Source organism: Vipera ursinii (assembly GCF_947247035.1).
Source record: "Vipera ursinii genome assembly, chromosome: Z".
In the NCBI taxonomy this organism is placed as follows: Eukaryota; Metazoa; Chordata; class Lepidosauria; order Squamata; family Viperidae; genus Vipera; species Vipera ursinii.
This window is the reverse complement of record NC_139517.1, coordinates 71,272,578-71,299,080: the sequence shown is the minus strand read 5'-3', so window position 1 is coordinate 71,299,080 and position 26,503 is coordinate 71,272,578. Positions and strand designations below refer to the sequence as shown.

Here is a 26,503-nt window from a genome sequence, read left to right as displayed (position 1 = left end):
ATACTCCCATATTACACCCCTCCTGCATGAGCTGCATTGGTTACCGGTTGCCCTCCGGGTGAGATTTAAGGTGCTGGTTCTTACCTATAAAGCCCTACATGGCTTAGGCCCGGGATATTTGCAGGACCGTCTGCTGCCACGAACGACTTCCCATCGCCCAGTGCGCTCACACAGGGAGGGCCTCCTCAGGGTGCCGTCGGCCAGACAATGTCGGCTGGCGACCCCCAGGGGGAGGGCCTTCTCTGTGGGAGCACCTGCCCTGTGGAATCAGCTTCCCCTTGAGCTCCGGATGGCCCCGGATCTCCGATCCTTTCGTCACGACATCAAAACATTTCTTTTCCATCAGGCTGACCTGGACTGACAATAGGGTTTTTTTTTAAAAAAAAAAAAGTTTTTAATATTTTATCACTGGGGCTTCTTAGTTTAATCTTTTTTTTAAACATTTGCATTATTGTGTTTTATTGTTGTTAGCTGCCCTGAGTCCTTCGGGAGATAGGGCGGCATATAAGTCCCAATAATTAATTAATTAATTAATGGCCGAACATCCCTATTACATTCTTTTTTTTAACTGAAGCAAGTGCTTTAGATCTTAACAACTCCCGTCAGTAGCCATTTAAAGTTATGATGGTACTGAAAAACTACATTTATGACAAGTCCTTCTACTCATGACCATCAATGTCCACAGTCATTTGATCACCATTTGAATGCTTCACAACCAGCACCCAACAAGTAAAGTCATTGGAGAAACTGGCTGTAAAAATGCCCATGATGTTTTGCTTAGTGACCCACAACTTAACAACCAACTTGGAAGCAATGTGTTAAAGTCACATGTCACTTAGCAATCCCATCATTTAAAAACAGAGTTGCCAGTCCCAACTATGGTTGCTAAGTGAGGATTACCTGATCAGTCTTCTAGGGCAGGGCTTTTCAAACTTTTCACCCATTGTACCACTTTTAGGATAAGGCAATATCCGAGTACCACCAGTCACCCAGCAAGGTGTCAAAAACGTGACCAAAAAAAGAGGGAAAAAATGATAAAAGTACAGGTAGTCCTCGAGTTACAATTCGCTTAGTGACTGTTCAAAATTACGATGGCACTGAAAAAGTGACCTATGACCATTTTTCACACTTATGACGGTTACAGCATCCCCAGGGTCAAGTGATTTACATTCAGATGCTTGGCAAATGATTCATATTTATGATGGTCACATTGTTCCAGGTCATGTGATCGCCTTTTGCAACCTTCTGACAAGCAAAGTTAGTGGGAAAACCAGATTCACTTAACAACCATGTTACTAATTTAATTTCTTTCTCCCTCTTTCTCCCTCCCTCTCCCTCCCTCCCTCTCCCTCTCCATCTTTCCCTCTCTCCCTATTTCCCTTTCTCCTCTCTCCCTCTATTTTTTTCTCCCTATTTCTTCTCTCCCTCTTTCTCTCTCCATTTCTCTCCCTCCCTCCCTTTCCCATTGTCCCTTCCTTATTTCCTTCCTTCCTTTCTTCCTTCCCTTTGTCCTTTCCTCCTTCCCTCCCTCCCTCCCATTGTCATTTCCTTCCTTCCTTCCAAATCCATTTTTACCAAGAAACCTGATGCTCACTTAACTCTTTATGAAGCACCAGAGGAAAGTTGGGGAAGATCTATCAACGATACTTGGAGGTTGCTAGCTCATTTAATAAGCTTTATTCCAGCAACAGAAACACCTTGCATACGCTTAGTCAATCCATGCACGCCAACAATGCTGCTGTGGACTGCAGGGCAGGAAGGCGCACTTCACACAGGAGGGATGGAAGACGCACAACCAGCTGCTCTTGGGGGACGGGGGCACAAAGCCAGCCAGCCAGGGCTCGGAGCGGATGACCGTCCCGCACTACAGCTGCGCTCCCACCTTTCCACACCCGCATACTGATGGCTTCACCTGGCGCACATCATCAAAACAAATGGCCTTAATTCCCACCTGTTGCCGTGGGATAACTCTTCGGGGAGGAAACGCCGTCTGGCCACTTTGCTTTCCCCTCTGTAAAGCCGGGCAACTCGGGAAGAAGAGAAGGGGCAAAGTCTCGAGCCCCAGGAGGCAACGTGAGGGCCATGAGGGGTATCGCAAACTCACGGGGAGAGAGGAAGATGGAAGAGTGAGGCCACGAGAGAGAGAAAGGGGAAAAGGAGGGGGGTTGTGAAGTTGGTGCTCAGGGCTGCGACGCGAGCGGTCTCAAACACCTACCTGCTGAGGGAGTGGATAGCTCTGTCCCCTTCAGGCTTGCACTTGCTTCTGAAGTAAGAAGAGGGGGGGAAGGACGACACGGATCCCGCAGAAGAGTTCAATCCGGTTGCTGCACAATGAGCCCCTGGGGAGGGCAGGGCCTCGCTCTGCACCTGCGTTCTTCGCACGCCCTCAGTAGGGTTCTTGCAGGGCAGGCCGCCACCAAGCAGTTTGTTTTCCAGCAGCAAGTCCTGGGAAGGAGCGGAGGGGGGGGAAGTGGAAGGGGGGAGGCAGGGGGAGGAACACGACCCCGTGTACCACCAGCCAGGTGCTCGCGTACCACCAGTGGTACGCATACCAACGGTTGAAAAGCCCTGTTCTAGAGTAGTGTACCACACCAACATATCTCTCTTTCATTTGTTATTTCCTCAAATAATCACCTTTGCTGTCATTCAAGGAGAAAACAGCCACATCTTTTGGGTACAAAAATTAATTGAAGGGAAACTCATAAGAGAAATAACCCCTTCCCCATCCCACACAGGCTTTTGGAATCATGGTTTTATTATTTTATGTATTTAATGGTATTATTTCTGTTGTTTAAAATGCTAACTAGCCCCCCACCACCACAAAATCCCCTTTTCACATCCTGTAATACCTTAATTTGGGATAGAAGTGCTGAAAATAACTGCATCTACTTGAGTCCATGATCTTACATAAACCACATACCAGTCAGCATAAAAAAAAACATTTTATTTTTTTTTTTGCCCTTAACAGCAAACTAATTTTGTTTTTACAACAAAGTCATGATTTTAATGTACAAAAACCATTATTAAAGATGCTGCATCCTTGAAAAGGAAGCTATGTTATATTTAAATATCACTATAAAATATAAGAACAGAAATTTAACAAATTTCAGAACATATTCTAAGAATATGTTTCAACACAGAATATGCAACAAAACTTTTTGCAGTGATGTCAAATGAATATTTATACTTCTGGTCCTTCTCCTCCAGGAACCAACTGTTTGGAGAAAAAAGAAAGGGGGGGATTGAAAAAGTTAAAATAAACAGGTATTTACCTCTCTAACAGTTGTGAACCAGCTATCTCAACAGTTGGTATCCTTTTTTCATTGGCCTGCCAACATTATGGTACCTAGTGCTCTCTCTTCTTAGATTCCTTACTTTGATCACTTTGGAGGTAGCCCTTGACTTATGATCCAAATGGAGTCTGCCCATTAGTTACAAGCAGTAATGGCTGTTAAGGGAGATGGCCTCTCCTAACAACCCCCACTCCTTGCTCTCCCTGATGCAGCTGTTAAATGAATGCATGGGTTGTTAAGCAGAACACAAAGTACCTCAGGTATAGGGGAGGTCCTCGGAGTTCTAGCCCATGCCAAAGCCCACCTCCCCTGGGCCTTTCAAGCCTCTCCCACTACTTGAAGCACCCTATGCATTGGTTCTTGCCCTTCAGTATCCCTAGAGGTCATGGCCTACTTCCCAGTCAGCCAGTCACTCAAGAGAGCCTAAAGCCAGGCAGCAAAAGCTACTGGCACAGAGGAGCTGTTACATTGGCCAGCTTCCCAATCAGCCATCCAGGGACTTGCAAGACTTAGCCAGTTCCAAAGAGGCAGTGGATGCAATCAGAGGCTCAACTTTCTTACAGCCTCATGGCAACCACATGCTATTCTGCAAACACATACTATTTTACTGGTCCTATAAGGTGCTCAGTTTTTTAAGGAGGCTCTCGGCTACCTTTCCATAGGAAAGCTAAACCTTGAATCATATCAGTTGAGCACTCTGTGTGCAAAAAACAGAAAAGTAAGTTGGATACTCTGGGGCCCTGGAGTAGGCCAAGTCCTGGAAGTACCTGGATGACTGAGCTTGATGAGGCCTACAAGCTGTAACAGCCCCCCCCCATCATTGGTAGTTTCTGCTACCTATCATTAGGCTAAGTGGGAAGCAGGCTGAAGACTAGAAACTGTAACAGTCCCTGCATGCTGATTACTTCTGCTGTCTTGCCTTAAGGTTTCTTGAATGGCTGAGTGGGAAGCAGGTCTTTGCCTACAAGCTGTAACAACCCTCCCACCCCGCAATGCACCAGTAGCTTCTGCTGCCTAGATTTAGGCTCCCTTGAGTGGCTGAGTGGGAACGTACAAGCTGTAACAGCCCCACATGCACAGATACCTTCTGTTGCTGACTTTAAGGTCCCTTGGATGGCTGGATTGGGAGCAGGTTAAAGGCCTATGAAGACCCAGTGGAAGTGGAGGGAGATGGGAAGTACTGCAATCTCCCTATGGTCGATAATAAGGGCAAAGACCCATTGGGGGAATTCCGGCAGCAGTTGTAACTTTGAAATTGGGTTGTAAGCAGTTTTCCAAAGATTTATCATAACTTCAAATAGTTACTAAGTGACTAATCATAAGCTGAGGACTATCTGTACTCTTTATTTGTGTTAATTTTCTGAGTGTGTTACCTCAACAATCTTTGGGAAAATAAAATATATATAAGCAAATGGATTGCATCAGATTAGGTGTTAATTCTTTCATTTATAATCTTTGATAATTAAGCCATAATATAGTAGCCCAAAACATAATGAAAATTTTCAAGATATTCTGTGTGAGACAAAGCTTCTAATACAGGATTCCTGAAACAGGAATCCTGAACAATGCCAACATTTATTCTTGCTCCAACGTTTTGCATCAATATACCCTAATAATATTTTCCAAATGTTGTTCATGACAATAAAAACACCAGTCTTCCATGAGCAGTTTGAGCTGATTAGTAAGAATTTAAGGAAGAAACTACAGAACAGAAATTATTTACCATAGTTATATTGTTTCCGTTCAGCAAAATCTGATCTAGCTTTGTGATTCTTCTTCCTTCAGGTGTGATTTCACTGTTGAGCATGATTAAAACAAAGAATATGTTAGCAAAAAAGGAAACTATTAAGATTCTTTTATTAAGATATGCTTCTTTCTTAGTGGCTTAGACCTACACTGTAATCCAGGGGTGTCATACTGAATTTCATTGACAGTTGCTCTCAAAGGGCCAGTTGCTGTCCCCATTTCTCCCTCAGGCTTACCCCACTGACATCTCGCCTCCCTATCACCTTCTCTCTCCCTCCCCCTCCCTCCTCCTCTTTCTGCCAAAACCCCTCCTTTTATATTCTCTCCTCTCTTCCTCCATGCGTTCACTCACTGCCCGGCTGGCCTTTTCACGCAGCACTCATCAGCTGGAGCTGCATGAACTGATTCTGGGGCCCCTGTGAAGCCCCATAGCTCCAGGTGACTCTTCCCCCGAATACTGCATGCGGCTGTTGGCCACTCCCAAGGCCGCTGGAAGCCACGTGCCAATCCCGAGGCCTCAGCAGAACTCTAGCAACACCGCAGCTCCAGCTGAATCTCCCCAGGCCTCTCTGGCACTGCCGCTGTTTCAGCTCACCCCCCACTACATACTCAATCACCTCCTCCTCATCTGCTTATGGGCCAGATCTAAACACTTCAAAGGCCAGATCTGGCCCGCAGGCCTTGAGTTTGACTGCTGTAGTCTGTAAAACAATGTTTACGGTTGGGCAAATTATTAGGAGGTAATTTAACATATTTTATTTTCTATATTTGATAAAAAAAAATGTTTGGCTTTACACAATATGCAATACAATGATCTTGCTTTCATTTTCTAAGAACAGTGTGGGAAGCAATCCTCTGAAACTGTCCCAAGAGCAGTAATAAGATAAAACGAATAGGCCCATTGGAAACATTAGTGGTACACTTCTCTTTTTAACAAATACTACTACCGTGTTTCCCCCCAAATAAGACCTGGTCTTATATTTACTCAGTAACCTATCTATCTATCATTTATGTTAAAAATGATCTCTATTTTCTACAGCCATCCTATCATTTTGAAGAATATATGCAGCATATACAGTATGCTAATCTAGCAGGCACTAAATGTCATTGATGTAACACCTTCAACTGCAACTCTCAGATAGAAGTGGAAAGAAAACCTCTTGATTTTTTATAATTTTAGTTCAACTATTGGCTTGCTTAAATCAGTATCTCAAAATGTCATTTAACGCAAAAGGGATGTCCCTATCTCAAGTTGCAATACTATATCAATCTATATCAATCTTTGACCCTCTAAAAATTTATGTACCGATAATTCTCCATTCAGTTTTGATAAGATTATCTACCCACAATTTCATTGCCTACAATGTCCTTGTACCCTCTTGTAATGTTGATGTTGTCCCAATATTTATGTTGAGAAATCTCTTTGACTAAAATGCTTCTTTCCTCAAGATCAGATTTTCAGAATTAAAAAAGATTGCACTGTAATAAGCATATTGAGGACAGAATAAAATGTAGTTGGTAAATATACACGGAAATTTTAAATACAGAAACTAAAACAAAATATTATGCACTATTTTTTAAAATATGTATGAAAACATAATTGGAACATGCTATTCAAAATAATTCTCAGCCAATACTGAAAGCGTATTAGCTTATGTATTGTATCATAAAAATCAAAATCTACTATATTAGAGAAATAAATGGGGAACTTTAGAAAAGGGGCAAAAGCAGACAACTGTTGGTCCAAACAAACAAACAAACATATAATCTGTTGAGGTTGTTAGCCAGAGAAGCAATACTTACAATTCAGTGACATCTTCTAATACCATGTCTGGAATTTGTTGTTAAGAAAAAATTAATAAGTCACCACAAAATTATTAACTTTTCTGGTATTCACAAAATAAATTCTAACAAAATTAAAGTTGTTTTTATAATATCAAAAATGTTAACTTAATTTGCATGCCTAGACAACCTTACACCTGCTCAGTATATACAGCATTCAGTCATGGCCTTGAAAGTTATCTTTGATATATTCTATATATTCTGTTAACATTATAGATATTCCTGGACTTACGACCGTTCATTCAGCACCCATTCAAAATTATGATGGTGCTGATGAAGGAACCTACTACCTCTGTCTAAAGTTCTAACAGCTGCAGTGCCCCCACTCTCATGACTGTGGAAATACTGCACCTCCTCCTTCCCCATTACGGGCCAACATGCCTTGTTTGGTTGGTTGGTTTATTGATGTGCATAAACCTGCTGCAAGCCACAAATCCTTGGAAAAATAGATCCTCTGTTGCATGGGCCTCCGCCTTCCCCTCTCCTGACTCCCAGGAGGACTGGGCCTTCTCTCTGCCCCACCACACCTGGGTTACTTACTGTCCTACAGCTGCTGACAGACACACCCAGCCAATTCAAGGCACAGTTAGAAAGCTCACAGCTGGCTAGAAAGAGGAACTTTGCTGGCTGCCTTTCTGTTCATAGCCAGCCATGAGAAACACTGCCTTTCTTGAGGAAGACTGGCTTTGCCAGCTTTCTAGCTGAGTCCTGCATTATCAGCAGCTATGGAAGGGAAAGATGAATCTGGAAGTGGTGGGGCAGGGAGAAGAAATCTTAGGAGTAGTGGGGGATGAGAAGGAGGAGGCCATGAACTAGTGGGCCTAGCCAGTTTAGTCCTCCCAACTCATGACAGGTTTCCATGTGCTGGTGGTTTACGGACCTCCCCCATCCTTTAAGGCACCCATGAATGGTCAGTTAAATGACTGCAATGGACTGGCATTGTGGTCGAGCTAGGTGATTATGTAGGTATCTCTCTAAATGACCACAGCAACTTACAATCAGAATTCCAGACTCAATCGTGGCCTTAAGTCGAGGACTGCTTGCATACAGAGCTTCTGAATCATACATAAGAACTTCTTAGAAAAATCTACATACTCAGTTACAGATATTTGCAGATTGTTATTTTATCTCAACTTACAAAAATTCTTTTCTAGAGCAACAGTTGAAAAAGTTAATTTAAAAAAGTAGAAAAAAGCTTCCAAATAGTTATAGAAAGGATACTGACAAAATCATCAAATCCTAGGAGCGTGCCAACAATTTCTTTATCACTTTTCATAACAATGTGAATACGAGAGCCTATACACTTGTCCACCAATTCTGTTGCATAGAAAAACAGCAGGTGTTAATATTTTAAAAGAAATATCTCCCAAATAGCTGACTCAGGAATTTTGGGAGTTGAAGTCCATGAGTCATAAAAGAGCCAAGGTTGCCTACCCCTGCTCTACTTGGAAGCCATTATATGAGGGCAATTCGGAAATAAACCTCCGTTTGGTTATCAATGACAGACATTCACAGATACAGAACTTTTATTATACACATTAGAAAATTACATTACTTTTTGACATAATCGCCATTCAAATTGAGGCACTTGTCATAACGTCTTACAAGTTTTGGAATTCCTTAGTAGTAATCACTTGGCACCAATATGGGGAGGTGATCAAAAACATCCCAAAAGAGCTGCTTCAAAAGTTCTTGGGTGCGTCTAGCCAGCGAGCATTATCATGAACGAACACCACACCGGAAGTCAGCATGCCCTGACACTTGTTATGGATGGCTTGTCTAAGTTTTCGTAAGCTTTCACAGTAGACTTCTGAACTGATGGTCGAACCACACTCCATGTACTTCATTAGCAGTACTCCTTTAGTATCTGCAGGATTTTCTATGGCACCACTTCCAGTGTGGTGTTGCTTCACAATAATGCTCGCCCGCTAGACACACTCAAGAACTTTTAAAGCAGTTCCATTGGGATGTTTTTGATCACACACACACACACACACACACACACACACACACACACACTACAGCCCAGATTTGACAGTGAGCGACTATTAAGGAATTTCAAACCTTGTAAGACATTATGACAAGTGCCTCAATATGAATGATTATGACAAAAAGTAATGTAATGTTAGTTTTCTATATAATAAAAGTTCTGTATCTGCGAATGTTTGTCATTGATAACCAACAGGTTTATTTCTGAATTGCCCTTGTATACTGAAGCAATGCATTTATAGTGTTTTACTCTTTGTTTCCCTTTTGAGAAAAGCAAAGGTTGCAAAAAGCTGGCTATCAATAAATCAGAGCTTCAGGCATCAGCTACCTAGAACCTCAGTTGCATTGTTTTTTCTAATAGAAAATAAAGGAAAAATGTCCTTCAAAATTTCTGAGGCAGTTTAATGTGGACCCCTTTAGGATCTAGATGAATCAAGACAGTACAATTTCAGAATGGAGTTGTGACTTTAGTCCTAACCAATCCAGCTTCCCTGTCCCAATTCCTGATTTAAAATGGTACACTGTTATAAGTCTATTTTCCTTACCCACCCTACTCATCTTAAAATCTATTCAGGTACAACATGATGTTAAACTACTGTATTCCATTAAACCAAACACAATTATCACTCTGGCTTCAATTATTCTTTCAAATCTTGTCTTCCTCACAGAAGTCATGTTATAAGTAAACTCACAATAACCCCAAAGATTATGTTGCTAAGTGAGACAGTGAGTTTTGTCCCATTTTACCTTTCTTGTCACAGTTGTTAAGTGAATCATTGCAATTGTTAGTAACATGGTTGTTGAGTGAGTCTGGGTTCCCATTGACTTTGCTTATTAAAAGGTTGCAAGATGATCACTTGATCTCAAAATACTGCAACTGTCATAAATATGTCAGTTGCCAAGCATCTGAATTTTGATCTGACCATGGGGATGCTGCAACAGTTATGTTTGAAAAATGGTCATAAGTCACTTTTTCAGTGATGTTGTAACTTTGAACAGTTACTAAATGAACTGTTGTAAGTCAAGGGCTACCTGTACTAAATATCAAGAAATTTTGTAAATTTCTGTCTCACGCCCTATATAAGCAGCTTACTGAGAAGGAAGAAACTTATAACTTCAAGCACAAGTTTAGGAATAATAGTAAATTAAACTTGTAAACATCCAATTGGGTGCTTTTTATTATATTTTACAATACTTTATTGTATACGTTTATAATATAAAATGTAGTATCTTATATTTGTAAATTGCTCCCCATTAAGTATTCTTAAATACAAAACTTGCTTTCAAAACTTTATACTGTGCCTATGGGATGAAAAGCAATTAACTGTCACCTATAATAGATACTGTCCTCTCATGCTAGAGCCTCTTGAGCCTCATCTGTCTCCAACCTTAGAATGAAAATAGAATGGGACATTCTTTTTATCTGTGCAGTTTTGCACTTTCCTTTCACTGATAGACCATACCATTCTATCAGCTGCCTGACATAATCACATATTTCCCCCTTTGTTCTACCACTTGCTAAGGAACAACCTCAATTTCAGCGGATTTCCCCACTTGGAAACCTCCTGACGCGTTATTGCGATAACAGTCAATATTAGGCCCATTGGCGGGAGATACGGAAGGCTGGATCCGATTGTTAAGGGGATCTATGCCCTTGAAAAGCAGAGCTCCCTTAGATCCCGCATCACAGGCTGGATTTTTTCTACACCCTGTGCTATTTGCAAACCATACTCCGGCAACCCCTCAAGCCTTCCGATTTGCGCGCCGGGCCGCGCTACCCTCACACGCGAGAATGGCTTTCATTACCAAGCGGCAAAAGCTGGGACGGGTTGGTAGTCGCGTTGGCCGCCATTCTTCAAGAAGATCTAGCCAATCAAATCCACTTCCAGTTATTGGCGTTGTTGCGAGGCTATTGGTCGGAACCGCGAAGCGGGAGACAGTAAAGCAGACGCTAAAAGTCGAGAAGGAATAATCGAACTTCCAGAACGAAGGAAAGATACAGGAATCCTCGCGAGAAGTTGTTTGACCGGCTATCAACGTCCATTGCATAAACAAAAGATACCAGGCTTTAAACATGGCTGAAACTTACATCGCGGGAATGAGTAATTGTTTTATGCCTGATATTTGGGAAATAATGATAGAGGGTTTACATATTGAGTTAAATTAGACGAGTGCCCAACACGCTATTTGCGTGTATATCTGATAGAAAATGGCTTCTGATCCAAATCTAAAAGTTGGGGGGGAGGGAAATCTGGCAACTACGTTTATTTTATAGACCACGCTGTAGAAGTGTGATTTCGAGACATATTCTAATGTCAGGATAGTGACTACTGCTCGCTAGAATGTCATTCTGTGTAAATTTTGGCTTAAAAGAAAGTTTTGCGGAGTTAATTGGACTATTTTGCAGGGGGTTTTTCACAAATGGGTAATACTTGCCCAAGTTCAGTCACTGTGCCCTTCTAGCATCTTCTTTTTGAAGCATTTACATCATTCTGCCTAATCTATTTATACCTCGCATAGGTTTTTTTTAAGCTTGCTTTTTTTCTCTCTCTTCTTCCTGGCGAGACTCTTTTTGTCACTTAAATTGTATGACTGTACCGGTACTTGAAAGATAATTGTTTTTTGACTTCAGAACAGAAATGCTTTAAAGAAAAATGCTGAAAATGTTACAAAAATAGTCTAATTAACTCCCAGATTTAATAAGAGTATAATAAATTTGTTCCACCAGATTTTGTTCTTTCATATAATTGTGCCTATTTTTCATCTGACAAATACCAAATATTCCAGCTCCATCATTTTGCCTTATGAGAAGCAAGAGGAAAAGACTCTGCATTAAAAGGAAATCAGTGAAAAAGTATTTGTATTCAATTCTCTCTTAGCACCTCAGCAAGTTTAAGGAGCAGCAAACAGTCCTCTAAAAGATTTGTTCCAAAGTAATTTTTCTCAAGTTACAGCCAATAATTCCAAGTTCCCATCTTCAAAACTATTTTTTTAGAGTTGCTCTTATCTGCATAAATGAAATAACTTAAATCATTTTCAACAGGAATCCTTCCTAATTTTCAACAGAAACAATGAAATGCTGAAATACAAAACTCAGGAAATACTGACTCAAGGAAAAAATATAGTTGTTGCTCCTGCATCAATACAAAGCACAATGGATTTTCACAAGTAGTACAAATGAATTTAAGAGATTAATGGATTTATGTTAGTCATCATCTCATGTAGCCTGAATTATGATTCATTCCCAAAACATTAAAGCCTCATGTATATCTAAATGGTATAGACATAAATATCCTAATATATGGAAGAATTATTTTACAATTTTCCTTAAAACAGCTACCTATATACATTAATAGACATAGAAATGTATAATTTGTTAAGAATATTTTTCCATGCCTCAATTACACAATGGGCTGCAAATTTACCAGTCATATTTTAGCCTACAATGTTGAACAAATCCAGCTTGTAAGAATGATTTTTGGTTCAGAGTTTTAACAAAGAAATTTGGTTCACTAAAGAAATCATAGTTGTTGAATTAACCATGAGCAAGCACATTAAGTTGGTCAACTCCTAGCAACCACATAGGTTTTCTCAGATAACCAATATTTTGATATATAATCTTGGTTACTACTATTCGGTATTTATGTGCTGTTCACAGTTGTTTTCTTAAAGGCTAGCAGCATTTTTTCATTTATTTAAAATTGGAGCAATATTCATGTATTAAATTTCTATACCACCCAACTCCCCTACAAGGCGACAGTTGTGAAAACTAGTGAAATATAAACAAATAGTTGAGTAATCCTAATCATATTATGGTACTGATAAATATTGAAAGTATATAGCAATCTATGTTTGTCCTAAGATTGGCTTCTGATACAATGTGGTTTGATACTATTTTTTAAAGAGATAGTTTAGACTAAGCCTGCACCTTTTTCAAGTAACTTTTGTTGTAGTTTTTTTTACTTAAATATGTACTATGATTATTAATAAATTATTTGCTTACTTTTTGATAATTGATGTAAGGCTATTGATAATATACTGGATTATTTTCCTAATTATATAGTATTTAAGCTAGTTGTCGGTATTTCATTCATATTATTAGACTGAAATTTAAGCTACATTGGGAAAATATAGCACTGTCAATGTTGTGAACGAATGCACACCGTTGAACCTTACAAGGTATTCTATTCAGGGTAGAATGGCCAGAGTCAGATTCTGCTCCTTTAAGAACAAAACACTGCTCAATGGTTGCCAAGAGGAACCAACCTGAGATAAGGGTAAAGAAACTCCTTCCTGTAATAACTTATTTTTTCAGGCAGTCATTTTATTCCTACAGTCAAGGCTCATTCTAGCACGTCTATGTCTCAAAATAACCCACCCCTTTGGAACTAATCCTTGTAGCATAAGCCCTTCTTTTGAAGATCTCCCCGACCGCTTGTGAGTTATTTTTCACTCTCTACTCCACGAAAGTCTATCCGAGCTGTCGACCGCCCGTTCCTTCGTCTTCTGTTGCTACCCGAGACCAGTCCGCAGAGTCGAGAAGCGACGCTATTTCCACAGGCGCTACTGAGCGTGCTCGGAATCCGGGAGCATGCTCAGTGATAGCCAAACTGCAAGTTCTGACGGGCGACCAGTTTCACGCTGTCGGCAAAAGGAAGCGCTCCTGGCCCCGCAGTAAACGGCCTCCTGCCGCAAGGCGGTCAGGTATCGGCTCCCCAATGGAGCGAAGGGCCAAAGGGAATCCCGATCTCTGTCCTCGAACTGGCGGCTGCCCTAGGGGTCCAGTGCTACATATCGTGGTGGTCGGCTTCCATCACAAGAAGGGCTGCCAGGTGAGCGGCTGCCAGCTCGACTGGCTGCTTCCTTGACTGACCCTCTCGGTCTTTCGTGCTTCTTCCGCTTTCCAGCCATACTTCCTTCCGTATTACATCTCTTCTAGTGCTCGGACATCCAGGTTTCCTGTCACTCATCTTCTAAATATAAAATACATGGTCTTTTCATTTATTTCCATTTGCCCAGCCTTTCTAAAGCTAAACCCTAACCCTTTCGGTGACTGAGACTTCAATTCCCGTTAGTGTCAGCCAGTATGCTAATAGTGGTTATTCTGAATTATAGTATTAACGCATTATGGAGTGTTCTTTACTATTAAACAATGAACCCATTTTCCTATTTCCGTATTACTGTACGCATTATGACGGCATATCTTCAAAAAATAGCATATGCACATTTCTCTAAATGTGAGTGAAAATCTGTGTGTGCACAGCCATATATAGCTTCACTGTAGGAATATATCATTTACTTATTCAGATGGCCAGATACTGTGAGGCTTCAAGTCACTTAGCATTTCTATTATACTTTTATCCTTACAGAACTTCTATTCCATGCAAATCCAACTGTATGGGGAAAGATGCCTAGATTGTAATCTTAATTATTTTACAATTGTGATCTTAATTTGTAAATATTGTTAGTAAGAAGTTGAATGGAATGGAACCTAATTATATGTATTATACTGAAATGACACAAAATCTAAAGATACAAACTTGTCAGAATGGCATTAAATAAGTTTGTGTTGTCTTTATATACTGTACAGCTACATCAGGGCATTTTTATGAGAAAAGGTATAAAATAAAGGGCTATTATTCCACATGAACTACAAAAAAATCATGTATAATTTAGTGACTGAGGATCTCCTGTTACTGAAATTATTAGCTTTGATTAAATAAATTGTATACAATTGTAGACTTGTATGGTCATGTGATCAAAATTCAGACATTTTTTGTGACCTGACAAGCAAAATCTATGGGGAAGCCAGATTCACTTAACAGCCGTGTTACTGACTTAATCACTTCAGTGATTCCTTTAACAACTGTGCCAAGAAAAGTTGTAAAATGGGGCAAAACTCACTTAACATCTGTCTTGCTTAGCAACAGAAAATTGGGGCTCAATTGTTGTAAGTTGAGGACTACCGTAAGATGAAATGACAGAAACTCCTGATATGTTAGAAATTTCTCCTAGAAGAGCAGGGAACAAATTTACTACTTAAGGCTGTGATCCCTAAAAGAATATCCATAAGTTAAATATAATACTGCACTTTATATAAAGCAAATTTGCTTTTCAGTAGTCATGCATACCATTTGTACTGGAAACATATGTTGTGTTCATCAGGTGCTCAAAAATTACATCAAGTTGGGTTCAATTCTATTCAAACAAAAATATTGATAATTTTGTTTTTAAAGTGAAACTGGCATTATAAGACTACATCTGTACTTCGTTTTATACAATACATTAACATCTTGAAGAAATAGGAATAATAACATAATGTTTTCTGAGTTAGCAAAGACCAAAATGCTCATTTTCAGATATGGTTAAAGAGAAGACCACAACATTTTTTAAGTATTATCAAATAATACTTAAAAATCAGCTTAAATATTCACATTGAAGCTAAAAAGTGAATGGACAACGTAGTTGAAATAATTTAAGAAAATGAAATCAATTTAAGGCAGCAGTCCTCATCATTACTGACTGTTCACTAGAAAGTAAAATCCAAATAGCTTGATATGGTGAGTTAACCTTGTCTTGGTTGAAGATGAAAAATTACCAGTTTCATATTTGATCATAAGCTATCCATTTTGTCTAAATAGATAGTTATCTGAAACTGATTAATATAAAAATAGTCTGCAATGGGGCATATTTTTATTTTTAAAAAAGGTTGATTATGTTCTTTTATAAAAAAATGTAGGTTAAGTGTATTAAGGTAAAGGTAAAGTTTCCCCCGCACATGCGTGCTAGTTGTTTCCGACTCTAGGGGCCGGTGTTCATCTCCGTTTCAAAGCCGAAGAGCCAGCGCTTGTCCGAGGATGTCTCCGTGGTCATGTGGCCAGCATGACTAGACGCAAGAGGCGCACGGAACACTGTTACCTTCCCACCGTAGTGGTCCCTATTTTTCTACTTGCATTTTTACGTGCTTTCGAACTGCTAGGTTGGCAGAAGCTGGGACGAGTAACAGGAGCTGACTGTTACGCGGCACTCGGGATTCGACCCGCCAAACTGCCGACCTTCTGATCGACAAGCTCAGCGTCCTAACCCACTGAGTCAATTGCCTTAATCTGGGCATCTGTTTTTCCAAATGCACAAAAAACAGCTTTTTGTGCTTTTTCCTTTTACTTCAAATCCATCACTTCTTAAATATTTAGAGTTTTTCTTCAACAAGAGAGCTAAAACAAAGAAAAATATAAAATACTTGGTTTTTCAAATATGATTTAATTTTCTCTAGGTCTAAAGTTATTTGTACAATTTATTTAGCATCATTCTGGTACCTGAATAATTCCTGTTATGCCAGCTAGAATGTGTGTGTGTGTATGTGTGTGTATTGTTGCTCATTCCTGGGACTGAACTCCAGGATTTGGTAATATGCCTGTATTAGATAGGGTTGCATTCTCTTTAAAGAACAATGTAGGCATTCTCCTGGATTTAGCATAGATATTAGTCAACCAAATAGTATCAGGAGAAGCCTTTTATCAGTTGATTAACCAGTTGTGCCCCAATTTAATGGAAGAGATCACAAACTGTAGTGCTGTGGTGGTCAACCTATGGCACGCGTGCCATTGGTGGCACACAAAGTCCTCTCTTTGGGCACGTGTGCCGTTGCCCCAGTCCTATGCCTTTAGCTGGGTTTTATAAAACCTTTTCACTTTAGGCCTCTGCCACCATGTGGAAAAAAAAGGTTCAATCAATCAATTGCGAAGTTGGAATTGATTGAACTTTTTAGTTCCACCCAGTCTGCTTTTACCACTGCAGCCACGCCCAGCCAATGGACCATGCCCACCCAATGGGCCACGCCCACCTGGCACACAACAATACATAAGTGGGTTTTAGGTTGCAGTTTGGGCACTTGTTCTCTAAAAGATTTGCTATCACTGCTGTAGTGATATATGTGCTGGTAATAATAGCAGGACTGGATTTCTTCAGTCTACTGGATTGGTGCTGGGAGAAGAGCTGAATGCAATAACTCCATACCTTCCGGAGAAACTGTATCTCCCTTTTTGAGAATAGTTACATTAGCTACAGGTTGCTTTCTAAGTGCTGTTATTTTGATATATAAAGTATATAAGATTAAACCCAACCTACTTGCAGGATGGCCTACTTAAATACTGTCCTGCATATCCTCAATGGGGATAAGTGCATATTGTCTTCCCCCTTTCCCCCCATCATCTGCAGTGGTTTCACATGATGGAATATATTGTTGGAATTGAGACAGGTCCCTTCCATATTACAGTACAGTGAAGTTTTAGATGTATTTCACATTTAGGGTTGTTTTTACATTATTTATGTATTTTCAAGAAGCTAGACTTATTAGAGAGAGCAGCAGATGTATTTATAGATAAATAATTCCATTGTACCAAGAGAAGATATTCTAAGCTCTTTGGAGAAATTATCCAGGAACAAATCACTTAGTCCTCATGTCAAAATTCTGAAATAATTCAAATGTGAAAGTGCTCTTATAGCAAAAAGAGAAAATTTGTCGTTTAAATATAGCTTATAGTCCTCTCTATGTGATACCAAACATTGGCACAATCTTCTCCTACTTCAACAGCCATGAAAAGAGGCAGATTCCATTATGGAAATAATTAAGAAAGGGATTGAAAATAAAACTGCCAGCTTTATAATTGGTAATTTGTGTAAATCTGTGGTACAACCACATCTGAAATATTGACTTCAGTTCTTATTTACATGATTCTCATTTAATAAAGAATAAAATAGAGTTGAAAGTGCATAAGAGAGTAATCACAATGATTAATGAGTTAAAAGCATGTCTTAAACTCTTTAGCTTTGAAAAAGGCAGTTGAAATAATCAAGATTTATAAAACAAAATTAGGTATGCCATGGACAGTTTTCTCCCCTTTTTAAAAACATTAGAATCAAGATCCATTCATAAGATGTTTGGAAGAAGATTTAAAATAGAAAAAGCATTTGTAGCATATCATCTAAGAAGTGAATAGTAGCAAATAATATGGATGGCTTTACAATTAATTTGATAAATTCATTGTAGGCACAACTGTGTCAAGAATTACTGTCTTGGAAATTTAGTGTTCCTTCTAGATCAGCAATCCCCAATCGTTTGGTGGATTAGCACAGCAGGGGAGGGAATGGTTCTGTATGAGTGGCAGGCATGCGTGATCATGCGCACAGCTCCATTTGTGCGAGTGGCAGGCGCAAGCGACCACCGCTTCCACAAATGGAGCTTTGAGTGCAAGCACCCAAAGTTCACACAAGTGGAGTTGTGCACGTGTGCCCATTTGTTCCCCCACTCACTCAGGTGAAGCTAGGCATACCACCACCACTTGTGCAGCCTGGTTCCAAATGGGGCGGGGGTTGGAAATATGTGTTCTAGATGGAGGGCAGTTGCCAAGTAACAATTGTAAGGTAGAGAAATGTGATATTTTCTGTTTATGAGAATCCTGGAAACATCTGGGCACATGCAAAATTAGTAAATGTAAGATTAAGGTGACCCTTGGCATAATTCACCTGGATTGTTCTTTTGTCAAATATTTCTTGAGGAAAAAATAGAGAAACAATGTTTTATTTCTGCTTTAAATAAAGTATGCTAGCTATATATTTGTTGAAGTGCTGAATCATTGGATTAATCGTTCTAAACAACATCTGTGCAGAGATAAATAATTTTATGGGTGACAATCTGAGGCAGATTTAATTTCATCTTAATTAACTTTATAATGTTTACTGTTTAAATGGAGGCATTTTTTACTGAAGTTTTTGAACAGACACATGCTGAATTGGAATCTAATGAAGATATTTGTATATGTACACAAATTGTATGTAAGATTTTACAGAACTGGAATTTTGGACACACCTTAAAAAGGTGCAGTGCTTGCCTGTTATTGTTTCAGTATACTGGGTAAAATACATCTTTTAGATATGTCTATGTTCTGCTATTGTGTGGAATTGCAAGCACTGATCAGGATTTATTTAGCATTCTTATGGGAGGAAATGGTGATGTGAGCAAAAATGTGGAGCTTTGTATCATATTTGTTCAGCTGTGTTTTACACTCTTGGAAGAATGAAACTAAGGAGAGAATATCTTGTCATTATAGATGATGCTGCATAGATGGTGTTAGGCAAATGATACATTTTTTATTTTTTGAGAGATAATTTACTCTTATTAATTTGAATAATTATTTATTTATAAAATTTATTGGCCATCCATTTTCCACAGGATAACTCCGGGTGGCTTACAATCATAAAAGATATATATGCCCACAGTAAATAAATTAATACCAGCAAAAGCTATGATACAATTACAGATGGGGGGCAGGACTGGATGCAGGTGGGATCTATTGTTAATTGGTCAACCCCTACACTGGGGCCCCAAGCTAACTGGTAGAGCAAGGTCTTTAGGCTCTTATGAAAGGTCACTTTGGTTGGGTTTATTAACCTGCTGATCTGTTTATTCATTCTCTATGTGGAATAATAATAATAATAATAATAATAATAATAATAATAATGATGATGATGATGATGATGATGATGATAATAATAATTGGAAGGTACCTTGGAGGTCATCTAGTCCAACCCCCTGCTCAGGCAGGAAACCCTATACCATTTCGGACAAATGGCTGTCCAGTCGCTTCTTAAAAACTTCCAGTGTTGGAGCATTCACAGCTTCTGGAGACAGTTTGTTCCACTGGTTAATTGTTCTAACAGTCAGGAGGTATCTCCTTAGTTCTAGGTTGCTTCTGTCCTTGATTACTTTCCATCCATTGCTTCTTGTCCTGCTTTTGGGCGCTTTGGAGAATAGCTTGACTCCCTCTACTTTGTGGCAGCCCCTGAGATATTGGATCACTGCTATCATGTCCCCCCTTGTCCTTCTCTTCATTAAACTAGACATACCCAATTCCAGTACTCGTTCCTTATATGTTTTAGCCTCCAGTCCCCTAATCATCTTTGTTGCTCTTCTCTGTACTCAACATCTTTTTTTACGTCGTGGTGACCAAAACTGGATGCAGTATTCCAAGTGTGGCCTTACCAAGGCATTGTAAAGTGGTATTAACACTTCACATGATCCTGATTCTATCCCTCTGTTAATGCAGCCAAGCACTGTGTTGGCTTATTTGGCAGCTGCAGCACACTGCTGGCTCATATTTAAGTGATTGTCCACTAGGACTCCAAGATCCCTCTCACAGTCACTACTATTAAGCAAGGTACCCCCTATACTATACCTGTACATTTGGTTTTTCTTGCCTAAATGTAGAACCTTACATTCTTCACCATTGCATTTCATTTTGTTAGATAACGCCCAGTGTTCAAGTCTATCCAGATCCTCCTGTATCTTAAACCTATCTTCTGGATTATTCGCTATTCCTGCCAGCTTGGTGTCATATGCAAATTTGATGAGTTCCCCATCTATCCCCTCGTCTAAATCATTGATGAAGATGTTGAGGAGCACTGGGGCACCCCATTACACACTTCCCTCCATGTAGATGCGGTTCCATTGAGGACCACAGGCTGAGTACAGGTGGTCAGCCATCTGGTGGTGATGCTGTCTAACCCACATTTTTCTATCTTATCAAGTAGTAGGTTGTGATCTACTTTATCAAATGCCTTACTGAAGTCCAAGTAAATCCACTAATTTTGTCACTTGGTCAAAAAATGCAATAAGATTTGTCTGGCATGATCTGTTTTTGACAAACCCATGTTGGCTTTTAGTAATGACTTTGTTAGTCTCTAGGTGCTTGCTGATCGTTGTTTGATTATCTTAGAAATCAGCCTTACTTTTTTAATCTGAAGTTTTTGCTAAATTTCATATGCTGCTTGGGATTCCCTTATCTCTACACCTCTTGTTTGAAGTAATAGTAGAATTATTTATCAGTTTTATATTTGGATACCTGATGACTGAGTATAAATTTGGTGAAGTTCTCGTGTATTCTTGCACATAAACTCATGTAATATGTGTGTATTTATATCTGCTTTCAGATTGAATTCTCCTATCCTTCTCTAATTCCTGGAGAAAGTCATGATAGTAATAGTTTGCCAGAGGAATGGAAATACCTGCCTTTTCTTGCATTGCCAGATGGTGCTCATAACTATCAAGAAGGTAAGAGTCCACATAATGCTCCTTTCCTACAAATGCCTAAATAATCTGGAATCTGATACTGGGCAAAAAGAATTTGATGCTCTCAACATAGCTGGGCCAAACTAGACTTTTTTATATATACTAGCTGGCAAGCAAATCTTTTTCTAAAAATCATACTGTGTGTTTTCCAGCCACAAAGAAAACTTCCCTTCCTTTTGCTAGAAAAGGAAAGGTGACTGTATAAACATTTTTAAATGTTGCAGGTGGAAGAAGAAAGTTCCTAGAACTATAATTCAAGTAATATGAAGTAAAACAGATTTGGGCTTCAATATATTTTTTTAAAAAAAAATACATTTATATATCTGGCGTTTATGGTTTGCAATGGTTCTGCAAAGCAGAATGAATGTGCTTTAGGCAAACCATGTACAAGACTTGCTTAATATCAACAATTCCTAAATAACACAGACTGAAATCAGTCCACGGTTACCAATTATTCTACTACTATTCCAATAATTAGTGCATAGTTTTAGTACAAGAAAAAAGATATGCTTTCAGAACCAATTGCTTGGTTGCTGAGAGGCAGTTCATCTCTATATGAGGCTGCCACTCACCCTCTTTGCTTAATATATTTTGGTAATATTAATTAATTGCATAATGGGGCAGCTTAAAATATAATAAAATTGGTTTAAGCTGTGAAAATAGCCAGTAGCAAAATATTTTCATAATTCCCAACATGCTGTCTACTAAAGATATGCAGTATTTCAATCTGAAAGAAGCAAAGGTGCTTTGGATCAGGCCTGGGTACTTTCTGTATCTTAAAATTCTGTATCTTTCAAGGCTTGCACAGTAATTATGGAGACTCAGCAAAATTTGCATTTCCTGAGTTCCCTGGCTATTGTGAAACAGCCTGATTCCTTTAAGAAACTACTGACAGGGTCAGAGAAGGTATGCTCATTGGATTTGAAGCACCTTTACCCACTTTTTATCCAATAGCATATACCTGTCTAGCTCTTGAAAGGCTGTATAAAGCAAATGAACTAGGAATGTTGCAATTTGGAGGAAGAAAGAAAGCAACTTAGACGTTTGAATGCATATGGAAACAGCTGGAAAAGCTTTTTATGCAGGACCACAAGTCTTGAGAAAGACCTAGATACTTTAATGTTTCCTGTATCGTATATACCAGACAAACTTGCGACATCACGTGACGTCGAGCAACGTATCAGGATGGTTTTGCCATTGCCGGCAATAGGGTGGGTGCGGCTTCCGCATGACGTGTCCAGCCCGCGGACCGGCAATTTGACACCTCTGATATATTCCTTAAGATTATTTTGTCTCAAATTTGGAATTAGAATCTTGAAAGCAAGTTTTTAAATGTCAGATTTGATAGTATATGTTTAACATATGCAATGGTCAAATTCTTTGTTATTGGTTATCTAAATTGATACCATAGCTAAGCCTACCGTAATTCAGTATTGATTGGGTTCATATATTATTCTAAACAATTAATTATGGTTTACAAATCACAATAGTTGGATTCACAAATCATGCTAAATCAAAATCTACAGACCATATTAATGCCTTTGTGATATGTGAAGCTACTGCATAATTATAATTTAGGTAGCAACCTATTGGAAAAAAGTAGAAACTTTCTATTCTTTTCAGCAGGATCATGAATGAGTAGCCTTAAGGGAATCCGAGTGTCAAAAACATTGGACGTGCTGAACTTTTGTATATTGATTCAAGCTAACCAGACAGTTCTAAAGAAGCAGCTCACCTGAATGGAATAATGCTGCAGATATAGAAACTTTTAACAGGATGAGGCCTCTTTGCTGGAATGCTCTTTACCACCATCAAAAGAAACCCCCAAAACGAACTACCTCTGTATGATTAAAATCACAACTTTTTTAGAATAGCAAAACTGTTTGGGCTGTTCAGAATAGTTATATGCACATTTCTATTATCAAACCAAAACATTGCATTTTTCCCTGATTATGTTACATTAATTTGAAATTTGGTCCTTAGGATTATTTGAAAAATTATAGTACTGAAGAAACTACGTCTCAATGTGATGCTTAAAAGAGATAGCAAAACAATCTCTTCTTTTCCTTTTTAGACACAGTCTTTTTCCATTTGCCACCAAGAAGTAGTGATCGAAGCACAATATATGGGGTCTCTTGTTATAGGCAAATTGAAGCTAAGGTAATTATTCTAAAGTTAGGTGAACATTTGTAGTGAAACTTACAAGCACAGTGGAGCCTGGAATTTTAGTCCTAAGTCCCTATTGAAGTGCTATATAGTATGTAACCAGACTCATTTTTTTATCATTGTTGTAAAGTGAGTCACTATGGTGTTAAATCATGAGGCCATTGAGCAAATCCTACATTTTCCAATCATTTGCCACAAAATGGTAAAAAGTCATAAATTGTAGTCACCTGACTCTTGAATACTACAACTGGCCATAAATGCAAGCAAGTTGCTATGTAACTGAGATGTGATCATGTGACTGTGGGGAGGGAGTAGTCATAATTTCAACAATGAGTCGTAAGTAGATTTTTAAAAATCTACTGTAAATTCAACTGGTTGTTAAAAGACCAGTTATAAGTTGAGGACTATACTATATATACTGGTTTTTACATGTTCATTTGATATTGAACATCTGCATGGTTGTTTAAATGCTAAACCAGTATTTTTGAGAATTCAGATTTATCAGCAGTATCTGATCATTTGGGGCTTCCTGCAAAAATGTACGAGTAACTAAAAGATCAGCTTGCATTCAGACATTTAATTTGTCTTTCTCTAACAAGGAAGAAATTGAACTTAGCTTAAAAATCTCATTAAGATTTATAAATGCATAATGTGTGACTTATTATTTATTGTAGCATTAGATGTACAGTGTCTTTTGTCACATAATCACAAAAATGCTGAGATACTAGGCTATTCCCTGTGGGATAAAAGCCAATAACTTTGATCCATAGGTTATAAGAAGTTTGGATAATGATTACATGTTTTTAGAAATATTTTAGAAAGTGCTGGAAGCATTTTTTTTCAGCTATCTTATCTTCAAAAATATCAGATTTAGGTACCTGCAAATATATTCCTACTTTGATGTAATTTTTTTTAAGAATTGTGATGATGATAATAAATATTAATACAAACCAAGCTTTAACAAAGAAAAGAAGATAGAGAGAAATAGTACAAAGTGTAAGAAAAAAGAAGAAAAGAAAATGAATATCATAAAGAAAGAGTAAAGTGAATTGCAATCTTCAGTTATTTATTTATTTATAAAATGTATTGGTCACCCATCTTACCACAAGATAATTCATCACATGTGTAAACACATTTAGTAACTATTCATCCTCTCTAAATTTATAAACATTTATCTCCTCATCCCATATCCCAATTATTATTAATAAATAAACCTATAAAACATCATCTTTTCAGTCCTGGTATCAGCAGAAAGTCCATAAAGGATAGCCACAAGTAACAACATATCTTGTTTTAAACTTGATCAAATAAACTGACTCTATATTCTTTCCTTTTATTTCTCACTGTCTTAATTTTTAGTTCACTGAAATATTTTCTTGAGATTTGTTTTCTTTGTCCCATCTCACAAAATTCTTCAAAACTTTTAACAGGCCTCTTTTGTAAATAAAATAGGAAGCAGATTATCTAGATCACTCTCTTGATTTGTCATTTGTATTTCTCTTTTAAATTTTCACTCAATTTCAGTGAAAAAATTTACAGATCCAATGAAACATACTTTTGTAAATCTTTCTCTTGGCCTGGCAGTTGTAAATCCACTTTTGAAGCCATCTCTCTCTTGTCAGATAAAATTTTTTCTACATCTGAGTTTTCTTCAGTAACATCTTTTAGACATAGTCTATCCATACAAGCAGTTAACATTATTGACATTGTGGCTATTATGGCTACTATTTTCTGATTCCATTCTTCAGAAGTCTCCTTCATATTTTTATTGTCATACTGCTTTGCATCATCTTACAGTTCTATATATCTTTATCTAAAATGTTTAGTCCCCTCTGGAGTCCACTTTTTCAAAGCACAACGTTGCTTATCTATGTTATGTCTCATAAAACCAAACCGGGATGTATTTCACACAAGAAACTGTTTGTATTTTATAATTAATTCCAAAATCTTATTACAAAAGTTTCAGCAGTTCAATTTTATCTGGACCTTTATCCATTGATAGCTTCTAAGATCAATTTTTTATATAGCTTTTCACTGTTTATTTCAGATTCTTTAAATTATTAAATTTATAATTAAATTTTTCTTTCATTGAGGATTCACCCAGATTCATAGCAGGATTTTTAAACTTGTCATTCTGAAAGTCACTAATAGCTTAGAAGTAGTTACTGAGCAATTTCCACAAGTGATTAGAAAGTTCGGTTTGCAAATTTAGCATTCTTTAAAAGTCTCCATTGCTGTTATGAGCAGTATGGCTAATCCGGTTCTTGGCTCTGCTTTCACATAGCCATCTTAAGTTCACCTTGGTTTCCCTGGAAATCACCTGAATATATTTTTACTTTCTGAAAAATTCTACTTCATTTATTATGTAAGCTATTTGATATCCTTGTCCTATTAGAAATAAATACAATTAGTAATTTATAAAATCATTTTAGTTTCCAACTGTAGTTGCATCTGTCATCTATATCCAAAGGATGGACATGATAATTTGAATTGTTTTAATTTAGGATCAGAATTCTGTATACTGTATAGGAAGTGGTTAAGTATTTTAATTGTTCCAAATTAATAATACCTTCTCAAATAGATTTATTTTATAGAAAATAAAATGAACAAAGAAGTGACAAACACAAAAAACCAATGGGTTTGCATAACATTAACTCCAAACAAGTCACATGGTGGCTTCCCATGATGTGACTTTTTCTAATTTATGCTTTAATATTTCCCTATTATAGTCTTTCTTTTTCTATAAAATGGATCTTTTTTTTTAGTCAAATTGCTAGTCTATTGAACTAATTTTTTTCTAAATCATTAAAGTTAGTAAATAAATGTCATATTTTGGTGAAAAATTGTTTGCTTTTAAATGTAAATAAGTAAAGAAAAGATTTTAATTTTAGTTTTTCTTCCTTTAAGGCATTGAAAGTACGACAAGCAGACATTACTCGAGAAACAGTACAGAAAAGTGTATGTGTTCTAAGTCAGCTGGTAAGAGATAAGATAACATATAACACTTCACTTTGGATGTTTATATTAGATATGAATAGTTGGATATCTGAATCTGAAATCTGAATCAAAGGTATCCTTTCCAGAGGGTTTGTTTGACAGAGAAAAATACTCTATATAAACAATTAAATAAGGACAACACAACTGGATACGCTTGTATACTTTTTAACATTAGCATATTGTGATGTAGGGCAGTGCTTTTCAACCCATGGTATGTGTACCACTGGTGGTACTTCAGCACCTGGCAGGTGGTACACTTACAATGGGTTAAAAAGCACTATAAAAAAGTAAAAGTATAGCGGTGGGGATGAGTTAAAGTGGTGGCAGTGCTACACAGGCCTGT

At 38.1% G+C, this 26,503-nt stretch overlaps 2 protein-coding genes across 4 annotated transcripts in view; one reads left to right on the top strand and one right to left on the bottom strand.

Moving 5' to 3' along the window:
• Positions 1-2,923: 2,923 nt before the first annotated feature.
• On the bottom strand, positions 2,924-10,870 carry LSM5 (LSM5 homolog, U6 small nuclear RNA and mRNA degradation associated). Its single transcript, XM_083377207.1, has 5 exons — positions 10,677-10,870; positions 8,103-8,198; positions 6,843-6,870; positions 5,017-5,089; positions 2,924-3,214 (listed from the first exon to the last, which is right to left on the bottom strand). The coding sequence occupies exons 1-5, from the start codon at positions 10,720-10,722 to the stop codon at positions 3,182-3,184; spliced, it is 276 nt and encodes a 91-aa protein (XP_083233333.1). The 5' UTR covers positions 10,723-10,870; the 3' UTR covers positions 2,924-3,181.
• Positions 10,871-13,495: 2,625 nt separating this feature from the next.
• AVL9 (AVL9 cell migration associated) overlaps positions 13,496-26,503 on the top strand; it is a 56,939-nt gene continuing 43,931 nt past the window's right edge. For 2 of the 3 annotated variants that reach the window (XM_083377866.1, XM_083377864.1), the window contains exons 1-4: positions 13,496-13,702; positions 20,859-20,979; positions 23,072-23,157; positions 26,071-26,142. In XM_083377866.1, the coding sequence (XP_083233992.1) occupies positions 13,589-13,702; positions 20,859-20,979; positions 23,072-23,157; positions 26,071-26,142 (393 nt within the window). In that variant the 5' untranslated portion in view covers positions 13,496-13,588. The remainder of the gene's footprint in view (positions 13,703-20,858; positions 20,980-23,071; positions 23,158-26,070; positions 26,143-26,503) is intronic. The other variant, XM_083377865.1, reaches the window with a different exon arrangement.